The sequence below is a fragment of the Meriones unguiculatus genome, chromosome 15, assembly GCF_030254825.1.
Source record: "Meriones unguiculatus strain TT.TT164.6M chromosome 15, Bangor_MerUng_6.1, whole genome shotgun sequence".
In the NCBI taxonomy this organism is placed as follows: domain Eukaryota; kingdom Metazoa; phylum Chordata; class Mammalia; order Rodentia; family Muridae; genus Meriones; species Meriones unguiculatus.
The window spans coordinates 1,830,501-1,841,392 of record NC_083362.1 but is presented as its reverse complement, the minus strand read 5'-3'; the positions used below and the strand labels follow the sequence as shown (position 1 = coordinate 1,841,392).

General features: G+C 52.4%; 2 protein-coding genes across 2 annotated transcripts; both read left to right on the top strand.

The window, feature by feature from the left end:
- Positions 1–103: 103 nt before the first annotated feature.
- On the top strand, positions 104–6,289 carry Cnpy4 (canopy FGF signaling regulator 4). Its single transcript, XM_021661809.2, has 6 exons — positions 104–344; positions 2,617–2,743; positions 2,831–2,927; positions 4,371–4,493; positions 5,244–5,361; positions 5,446–6,289. The coding sequence occupies exons 1-6, from the start codon at positions 230–232 to the stop codon at positions 5,592–5,594; spliced, it is 729 nt and encodes a 242-aa protein (XP_021517484.1). The 5' UTR covers positions 104–229; the 3' UTR covers positions 5,595–6,289.
- A 470-nt stretch (positions 6,290–6,759) lies between these two features.
- Mblac1 (metallo-beta-lactamase domain containing 1) lies at positions 6,760–8,084 on the top strand. Its single transcript, XM_021661807.2, has one exon. It carries the CDS (start codon positions 6,935–6,937, stop codon positions 7,751–7,753), a length of 819 nt encoding a protein of 272 aa, XP_021517482.1. The 5' UTR covers positions 6,760–6,934; the 3' UTR covers positions 7,754–8,084.
- The last annotated feature ends 2,808 nt before the right edge of the window (positions 8,085–10,892 follow it).

Genomic DNA, 10,892 nt, shown 5'->3' with positions numbered 1-10,892 from the left:
TGCCAGGACCGTCGGGACGCGCCACAAAACCGGGGCGGGGAAGCCCAGCGCCCGACGCCCCACCCACTCCCGGGCTAGCTCTGCGCGTGCGCTAACCGTTCCACGCGGGCTTCCCCCGCCCTCCAGGAGCCGGCGGCCGCCTGCGCCTGGATTTAAAGGGCCCGCCGTCCTCCCCAAGTTGGTGCGGAGGCCGGCGGCGGTTGCGCGGCTGTGTGGGCTGTGCTTTGCCATGGCATCCGTGCGGCTGGAAGGACTGCTTTTCCTCCTGGCAGCGTACGGTGCTTGGGCTGGGACGACGAAAGAGGAGGACGACGACCCAGAACGTTTGCCCAGCAAATGCGAAGGTACAGAGACGGAGCAGTTCCCATGTGCATCTCCCTGACCCGCCGCCCGCCTCTCTAACTCTAGGCTGGACCAAATGGACTACGATAGATGGGTCACTCGACCGCCTTGAAAGAGGTTCTTGTGGAGCTTGGTAACACTTGAATGGGAACAGGGGAGGGAGTCAGGGCACTACATTTCCCAGGCGGCATCCAGAAGGAGCCAGGTTCTTCTTGCGGACTTGGCCCCTAATGGACTGTGGGAATTGTAGTTCGAGACCCTGTAAAGCTGACTCTTTAGAGCATCTTCCTCAGTGCGTTTCCCGCCTCGTTAACCTCCAGACCCAAATTTGGACAGCCTGCATGGGTGGGGTGTAAGGGTCATACCTTCTGACATCCTGTGCTCCGCCCTGGCAGAGACGCTCTCTAATTACAGGCCTGGTGACCCCCTTCAGGGGTTTAAAGGTGAGTCAGTCAGCGGCCGAAGCTCATAAACAGAACACGGAGACGCCACACCCCTTAGAAGCCGCCGTTCGTCCGAGGCTTTGCAGATGGGGTGCACTGTAGGGACTTCACAGCAAGCAGCGTCGTCTCGGGCTGCGCTAGTAACTGGGCCCCCAACCGGGAGCGGGGAAGTCACCGAAAACCCTGGGGCTCCCCGGGTTGCTCCCTTCTGGACATTCACTTTTTTTCATTGGATTCTTTTGTTGGGAACAAGCAAAATACTGACATCTCGTTTTCAGACTCCATTTAATCACAGGGAGAAAGGAAATTCAAGGTCCCTTAGGAGAGCTGGGGTCTTCCAATAGCTGCACAGCTTCTGCTGTAAGGAAACAGTTGTCTGAGTGCAGGCACCTCCGGAACAACTTGTAAGGAGACTGTTGTCTGTGGCGTCCCAAGGACAGCTTCTCGAGGGGCCTGTAATCCCAGCAGCACTCTGGGAGGCAGACAGAGGCAGGCGGATCTCGAAGTTCGAGGCCAGCCTGGTCTAAAACGTGAGCCCAGGACAGCCAAGGCTACCCAGAGAAACCCTGTCTTTGGGGATATGGGGTGGGAGACAACTTCTCCGTCTCCGGCTTGCTGGCAGGATCAAACTAAGTTCATGTTCCCAGGCCCAGGAACCTACTCCTATCCTGACTGATGGAAACTCCCATGCTCAATCCCTTACGTCAGAATGTGATTGGACAGTGCCACAGCCCACCCTGCTCCCCCTTGCTCTATGGTTTCATCCTCTAAATGTGCTGTACACCATCTCTTTAGGGTCACAGTTCAGCTCTCAAGTCTGTTCTGGTCGATCAGTATTGGCTTCATTACAGAAACTTTTTGTCATTTGCATTGACCTGGTGTTTGAGTTATGTTGGATCACTTCACCTTACACCCAGCTGCACTTTATTATCATTGTTAACTCTTAGCTTGATTTTAATCTCTCACTTCCTTTTGCACCTATGTCCCTGCTCTTCTCTTGGCACTTTTTTTTTCCTTTTGATTTTTCGAGACAGGGTTTCTATGTGTGGCCCTGGCTGTCCTGGAACACACTCTGTAGACCAGGCTGGCCTCAAACTCACGGAGATCCGTCTGCCTCTGCCTCCCAAGTTCTGGGATTAAAGCCCCCCACCCCCCAATGGAAACAGGTTTCTTGATTGTAACCCTGGAACAAACCATCATTGTCAGTCTCAGACTATCCAGGCAGTGTTTCATGGACAGATCATGGTGGCTTTATGTTCTCTATACTCTAAAGTACGGATGAAAGTAGCTCAGTAAATAAAATCACAGTGACACCAAGGACTTACAGTGTTTTCTGTGTGCCAGACATGACTTTGGGGGTTTTTTATATATGGATGTACTTAAATCCTCATTACACCTCTGTATGAGACACACAGTTGGGGGCTGGAGAGATGGCTCAGAGGTTAAGAGCCCTGGTTGCTTTTAGAGAGGTCCTGAGTTCAATTCCCAGCAACCACATCTGTAATCTGTAATGTGGTTGCACATTACACTATCTGTAGTGAGTTCTGGTGCCCTTTTCTGGCCTTCAGGTGTGCATGCAGCACAGAACACTGTATATATAATAAACATGAAACCTAAGAAAAAAGAAAAAGACACAGTCTTACCCCCTTGAAATGGGTGAAGAAGCTGAGACACAGCAAGCGTGCCACACAGCTCCTAAGACTGAGTCAGTGTTCTTTCCTGTTCACTCTGGCTCCAGAGTGTATGCTTGCACGCTCTGCCGCATTGGCTCGAAGGCTGCTGGTGTGAGCACTGGCCTTCTTCACCTCCCTGGCTGTCTCCTTACCACCAGTGTGTAAGCTGCTGAGCACGGAGCTGCAGGAAGAGCTGAGTCGAACTGGCCGCTCTCGAGAAGTGCTGGAGCTGGGGCAGGTGCTGGACACGGGCAAGAGGAAAAGACACGTGCCTTACAGCCACTCGTGAGTCTGGGCTTCTCCGCCTCAGGCCGGCCCCCGGGGAGCTGCAACAGCCTGAATCAGGATGTCTCACTTCCCTTCCTCCCACAGTGAGACAAGGTTGGAGGAGGCTTTGGAGAATTTATGTGAGCGGATCCTGGATTACAGTGTGCATGCTGAGCGCAAGGGCTCGCTGAGATATGCCAAGGTCAGTCTCCTGGGAAGAGCCTTGCTTTCCCCGTCTTCCCCGAAAGCCATGCATATGTCCTTTTATGTTCAAGTATGTGAGTATATAGAGGGGACGGAGAACAACCTTGGCTGTTGTTCCCTGGATACATCCACCTTGGGTTTTTTGGTTTGTTTTTAATTTTTTGAGACAGGGTTTTCTCTGTGTAGCCCTAGCTGTCCTGGAACTCATATTGTAGACCAGGCTGAGTTCCACCTGCCTCAGCCTCTCTGAGTACTGGCATTAAAGGTGTGTGTCACCATGCCAGGCTTTGAAATTTTTTATTTTTATGTGCATTGGTGTTTTGCCTGCATCTATGTGTGAGGGTGTCAGATCCCCCTGGGGCTGGAGTTACAAGCAGGTGTGAGCTGCCATTTTGGTGTTGGGTCTTCTGGAAGAGCATCCAGTGTTGATAACCACAGGGCCACCTCTCCAGCCCTGTTCTATTTTCACTGTGGATGTGGGGATTGAACTAAGGTCCTCAAACATTTCATCGACTGAGCTATCTCGCCAGCCCAGGCCCTATTTCTCAGAACAGAGACCTGTTGTCATCCAAGATCCTCAGGGAATATCTGCCAGTCTCCCCCCAAGCCTGAGTGTCCCCTATGATGGCCAGACTCTTCAGACTTTGTGTGTATGTATGTATGTATGTATGTTTGTTTGGTTGGTTCTGTAATGCCAGGATCACGGGACCCTCAGAGACCACCAGGAGACGACTGGATGCAAGAGCAAGAGATCTTTATTACGAGAGCGATTGAACTCGGGACCCAAGTCTCACTGACACAGCAGTAGAGAAGTGGGACCTCGAGCTCTGAGTGAGCAGAGTTTTTAACGGGAAAGTCTGTGAGCAGGGGGGGCACGTGCCTTGGCGTTACAGGATTAGGTAAAAGTTAGAGGGGCAAGGTGACCTTCTCTGAGGCACATAATCACAATTCCTAAGGCATATGATCACAATGCTATTCTTCTAAACTATATCTGAAACATTGGGAAGAATTTTCCCAGCAGATTCCCAACTGATTCTCATTGATCTTTGCCAGGTCGATTGTCTCTATTTTCTATGAAGTATTTATTCTGTGATATTTCCTGGAGGCTGTTGCTAGGAGAGTTAACTTTGTTTTCTGCCAAGTGCATATTCTGTGATGTTTCCTAGTACCTGAATTCAGCTCCTAGTCAAGATGGCTCTTTATTTCAAAATGGAGTTATACCCAGGCTAACTTAAACTCTTAAGTTTCTCTGTGTAACCTTGGCTAGCCTGGCCTTGCTTTGTAGACCAGACTGGCCTTGAACTCACTGGGAGTGCTGGGATCACACCCAGTCGGCCAGACTCAGTATACACCACAGTCTCCAGCAGCTGATAAAGCTGATGTGGTGATGAAAGAAGAGATGAGTGTGGGCTGGACTAACAGGAAATTTTCCACCCCTCAGGGTCAGAGTCAGACCATGGCAACGCTGAAAGGCCTAGTGCAGAAGGGGGTGACTGTGGATCTGGGCATCCCTTTGGAGCTGTGGGACGAACCCAGCGTGGAGGTGACATTCCTCAAGAAGCAGGTAGGATGGGCACCACTTTGCCCACGAGAAGACCTAAAGGCCGTGATGTGATGTGGGGGATGCCTATCTCCAAGCAGGGAGAAGACGGAGAGTGAGGGCTGGGCCATTTATTAAAGCAGGCTCAACAGCGCATCAAGAAGTAACACTGGGTGCTTAATGAGATCCACCACTAGCTCCCGCAGAGGCAGGTGGATCTCTGTGAGTTCAAGGCCAGCCTGGTCTACAAAGGGAGTCCAGGACAGCCAAAGCTACACAGAGAACCCTGTCTTGAAAAACCAAATAATAATAATAGGAATAGTAATAATATCCACCACTGTGTACTAGACAGCTACTATGTCCTGGATTTTGGGCCACATACTCTCTGCCTGTTGCCTTGTTTAACTCTCGGGTCACGGGTATGATTACCAGTTCCCACTTTGTGGGTTAAAATTTGAGACATACTGAGGTTTTGAGTCAGGATTACACATAATTCACTACTTGGTTGACAATGTGCTTGAATATATGACCTTCCGGCCTCTGCCTCCTAAATGGAATTACATGCATTTGGCCCCTAGCAGAGTAGGTATTCTAGATTTTTAGACAGTAACAGATACTGGTAAATGCTGAGTAAAGAGAATCTCACATCTAGTAAGCCAAGTGCAACCTTCTGGCTGCCTGCCTCTAAGCAGTCAGTGGAGCAGGAAGACAGGGAGTGAGAAGCAGAGGCCTTCCAAAGCCGTCAGGGCAGATTCTATCCTTGCTCTTCACCAGTGTGAGACCATGCTGGAAGAATTTGAAGAGGTTGTGGGAGACTGGTACTTCCACCATCAGGAGCAGCCCCTACAGAACTTTCTCTGCGAAGGTCATGTGCTTCCTGCCTCTGAAACTGGTAAGCGTAGAGGTTGGGCCCTGCTCCCCCAGCTTCCATGTCCCCGGCATTAACACTGACATTGTTTTCTCTCGTTGTGTCTAGCTTGTCTCCAGGAAACCTGGACTGGAAAGGAGAAGATCAGTGATGGGCAGGAGAAGGCAGGAGAAGAGGAGGAGGAAGAAGAGGAGGAGGGGAAAGAAGAGATAACCAAGACTTCAGGCACTCCCAAGCGTGACCCAGAAGATCTGTGACCCTTACTTGAACCCCAAGGAAGGGTCATGGAGAGTTTTCTAAACTCTGAACTCTCCTTTCCCCATCCCAAGGCTTGTAACTGTCCTTTTCATATGATCTCAGGCATGATCCTGGGGACCGGGAGAGGCAACGTGAGAGAAGGGGGAGAAGGGGAGCCAGTTTTGCTTCAGCGATGAGCCAGTTGCAGCCGCTTCATTGGCTGAGCGTGTGTGGTGACAGTGTTGAAACTTTTCTGTACGTTTCGCTGGTCTTCACCTGCACCCATTGGTCGGTGATGGTACGAGCTGTGGGGAAATCGCTTTGCTTTTGGAGGGTCTATTTTAGATCCTTTCAGGGGGCCGGAGAAGGGCTGGAGATGTGACTCAGTTGGTAGAATGCCTGCCCAGAGTGGACGGTGATGTGAGTTGGGCCACATGAGATCTATGCAGGCAGGGCTACAGTGAGGGCCATCATCCAGCTACGCAGCACATGACCAAACGGAGCTAAACGAGACTGTGTCTCAAAGCAGCCAAAAAGGGGACTCCCAACAGCCAGCAGACACTGCGAACATGAGGTTGTATGCTGTCAGCCTGTGAGCAAGCACAGGATACTGGAAGGGAGCGAAGCAGTGCCCATAGGTTGGGGGTAGGCATGTGGCCTGTCATACTTCAGAGGTGCCGTATTTTCTATATCGCTATTAAACCTTTTCTCTGAACCAGCGGGGTCCCATTCCAAACATGCACGTTATCGATGGGGACTAGTGGGGACGTTGGTCCGCTTTCTCTTAGCTGGTAGTGGCGTTGGTATGGTTGGGGAAGCTGCAGCACAGGGCTTGAAATCCAGAGCGGCATAGACGTTTATAATCCCAGCGCTTGTGAGGTGGATGACAGGACTTCAAGGTCTTCAGCCATGTAACAAGTTCAAGGCTACGTGAGACCCTGTATCAGAACACACAAGCAAAAATCCCTGAAATTTGTGCAACACAGTGTGAACTGCACAGGAATTAGGATAATACAGCGTGGCTAGCGCCTCGGGCTCCAGTTTGCACGGGAGCCCGCAAAAGGCAAAAATTCCTCGGTTTTCTCGACTTGAGTTTTTTTTTTTTTTTTTTAAAGACTTGGGGACAGCGATAGCTTAATTTCCTAAAACGTGGGTAGGTGAATACCTACCAACCGCAAGCCTACAGAGACCCGGACCAAACCGTCTCCGGAAGGGGAGGTCGGCGGGCGTGGAAAGGCCGGTGGGACCGTACCATCTTCGGCAGGGGTGGTGGTGGCGGGCGGTGCCACAAGTGGGGGTGGAAAGAGCGGTGGGAGCGCGGAGGCCGACTCTCGGGGGTCGGCCGTGGCTCCTCCCTGCCATGAGCGGCCCGGGGCGCCCCGAGCCGCTGCCCGCCGAGACCCCTCTGCTGGCGCTCAGCGGCTCCCACTCGGTGCTGGTTCTGCAGCGCGGCTACGCGGAGCCGCAGGGGCCGGGTGGTGCGGTGCGCGCGGACGGCTCGGTGACGCTCGTCCTGCCTCGGGCCTGGGCCTCGGACCCCAGCCGCCGAGTGGCCGCGCCCGCACACGGTGACGCCGAGACCGCCCTGGAGGGGGCGGCGCGGGGCCCCATCCTCGTGGACACGGGGGGACCCTGGGCCCGGGATGCGCTTCTGGAGGCCCTGGCCGGGCAGGGCGTGACCCCCGGAGACGTGACTCTGGTGGTGGGGACCCACGGGCACTCGGATCACATCGGGAACCTGGGGCTGTTTCCCCGGGCTGCGTTGCTAGTCTCCCATGACTTCTGCCTCCCCGGGGGCCTCTATCTGCCCCACGGGCTGAGTGAAACGCAGCCCTTGGTACTGGGCTCCGGACTGCAGGTCTGGGCCACGCCGGGCCACGGGGGGCAGCGGGACGTGAGCGTGGTAGTGGAGGGCACCAGCCTGGGCACCGTGGTGGTGGCCGGCGATGTGTTCGAGCGCCTGGGTGACGAGGACTCCTGGCAGGCCCTGAGCGAAGACCCGCTGGCCCAGCAGCGCAGCCGGGAGAAGGTCCTGAGCGTGGCCGACGTGGTGGTGCCTGGCCACGGGGCCCCCTTTCGGGTGGTCAGGGCCGCCGCGGAGAGCGCGGAGGATCTGATGAGTGACGACGGAAGCCGCTCGACCGGACCCCCGCCGGGAAAGCCCCTCCAGCAGGACTGAACCAGAGGACGCAGAGCCAGCAAGGTTTTCGCCACGTGCAGCCTTCCCAGGAGGAAGACTGGCTCAGCCGCGCAACCTCTGTGAGCCTCAGCACAGTGCTGGGAAACATTAGTTAAAATGTTTATTTGGAATATGTGTGTGTCCGTGGAGCGCTGCAGGCGACTTGGAGGAGTCGGTTCTCCCCACCCTGAGCGTCCCACCCGGGACTGAGTTCAGATCATCAGGCTTGGCAGCGGGCGCTTTTACCCACGGGGCCATTTTGACGAATATTTGCATCAGTGATGGTGTAGGCCTGAGCTCGAACTTGTAATAAAGGGACTTGGGCCTAATAGCCACTAGCTTGTTTCTCCTTGGAAAACACAGACACAGAGATGACCTCTTAATCACTTGACTCTTTTTTTTTTTTTTTAAGACAGTCTCATGTGCTCCAGTCCGGCTTTGAAGCTGAGGCTGGCCTTGAACTCCGGTTTCTCCCGCTTCAACCTCCCAAATGCTGGGATTACGGAATTGCAGGCATGTGCTGCCCCACCTGGCTTTCACCTGACTAATTCATTCATTGATTCACTCGGTGGATAATTACTTAACACCTGTAACGTCCCAAGCACTGATGTAGGTCTTGTGTCTATTACAGTGAGCAAATGACAAATTCCCTGCCCCACAGGAGAGTCACATTCCATTCAGGAGACAGACAACAGTAGTAGCAACTGAATAATTATAGGTTGTGGCTTGCAATATGCATACATACACACACACACATACACACACACGTATGTGCAGGATGAGGAAAGGATGGAGAGCAGGGTGGAGAGAGGCTGCTTGGCTTGATGTTGAGAGGTTACAGAAGCCTCTGAAAGATGTTGCTTCTTGCTTTTATTTGTTTTGCGGTGTGTGTGCTTGTGTGTGGGCACACGTGAGCTATGGCTTGTGCATGGATGCCAGGACCAGTTGCAGGAGGGTCAAACTCTGGTCATCAGTCATCAGGCCTGGCGGCAAGTACCTTTATCAGCTGAGCCATTTCTCTGGCCACTGGTTTTTGTTTTAGATTAGGGTCTTTTGTAGTGGGCTGGCCTTGAACTTGCCATGTAGCTGAGGAAGAACTGATCCTCCTGCCTCAACTTTCCAAGTGCTGGAATTACAGATGAATACTACCATAACTTCCTTCTTTCGTTCTTTGACCGTCTTGTTCTGTAGCCCAGGCTGGCCTAGAATTCACTGTGTAACTCCAGCTGGCCTCGACATTCTCAGTCCCCATGTCTCAGCCTTCTGCTTGCTTCGATTACAGGGTGGGCCACCACATCCAGCTTTTGAGGTGTGTGACCAAAGAACGGAAGGCGGAGAAAGCTGCTTCCTAGGGGATCCACCGGAAGCGTGTGTGTGTGTGTATGTGTGTGTGTGTGTGTCAGCAGAGCAGTGGACAGATCATGCCCATCCGCAGCAGCTTGACCCATTGGAGCAGCAGGAAGACCTGTGGGGCGCTGGGAAGTAACTCAGTACAGTGTTTACCCAGCATGCACAAAGTGCGGGGTTCAGTTTCCAGCATGGCATAAAACTGAGTGTAGCACAGTACAGTGTTTACCCAGCATGCACAAAGTGCGGGGTTCAGTTTCCAGCATGGCATAAAACTGAGTGTAGCAACACACACCCATAGCCCCAGCCTTGGGAAGTAGAGGCAGGAGGATCAGAAGTTTAAGGTCATTCTCAGCTACAGAGCAAGTATGAAGCCAGCCTGGGCAACAGGACACCTAGTCTCAGAAATAAATAAGGAGCCAGGTGTGGTGGTGGATGCCTTTAATCCCAGCGCTAGGGATGCAGAGGCAGGGGGATCTCATGAGTCCCGAGGCCAGCCTGCTCTACAAAGCAAGACATCCAGAGCCACATAGACAAACCCTCGAAAAGCCAAAAAAATAAATGAAGACCCATTGCAAAGGGCCAGGGGAAAGTGGCAAGATTTGGGGGATTCACATTGGACAAACCTGGGAATCATTGTAATCAAGTAACACGGGAGCCGCTGGCTGGAAAACAGGCTATAACAAGTGATCTCATGTGTTTTCAAATGATCACTGTTTCAGGGCCTGGTGGCTCACTCCTCTAATCCCAGCACTGAGGAAGTAGAGGCAGGAGGTTCAAGAGTTCAAAGTTATCCTCAAACTGCGTAGTGCGTTTGAGGCCAGCCTGGACTATGTGCAACCAGTAAGTAAAACAACCGTTTGATCAGAGTGGAAAAGGCCTTAGTGTGAGGTAAGAACAGGATTGGGTAATTAGCAGGGAATGTTAGAGCCTTGGGTCACCGAAGATCATCAGAAATATTAGATGTGTACATTATGATTCATAACAGCAGCAAAATTACAGTTATGAAGTAGCAGCGAAGATAATTTTATGGTCGGGGTGTCACCACAGCATGAGGAAGTGTAGTAAAAGGTCTCAGCATGGGGAGGTTGAGAACCGCTGGCTTAGAGTGAGCTAAATGGTAATTGAGACATGATGACCATTGGCGCAGGGAGGAAACCGTGCTCTTGAGGGTTTCCCAGCACAGGACCGGCTGCGGCTGCTTCTGGATTAGACCGTGACTTTATTTCCTATCAACAATGCAAAAAGGATTTATTCCTCTTTTTCTGAACAAGGAGCACAGGTGGTCACTCATGCTTGGAATCCCAGCGCTCAGGAGGTTGAACGAGGCTCACATTCAAATCCAGCCTGAGCTCCACAGTGAGATTTTATCTTTCCCCAAAGGCAGCAGGAGAGCAGAGGGTGTGTCTTGATTGCTGGCGTCCCTGCCTGCCATGAACAAAGCCCTGAGTTGGCTCCCCAGCACTCCCTAAAATGGCACGGTGGCAGGTGGAAGCATCAGAAATTCAAGGTTATCTTCAGCAATTTTAAAAGTTATTATTATATTAATTATCACTATTTTGATTTTTAGAGACAGGGTTTCTCTGTGTAGCCCTGGCTGTCCTGGACTCCGAGTTGTACACCAGGCTGGCCTGGAACACAGAGATCTGACCACCTCTGGGACCTGGGTGCTGGGATTACAGGTGTGGGCCACCACCCCCGGTTTAGCAATTTTTGAATTTGAGGCCAGACCAAGCAATGTGAGACCGTGGATTTTTTTTTTTTTTAAGCCCAGATGTTAGGGGCAAACGAG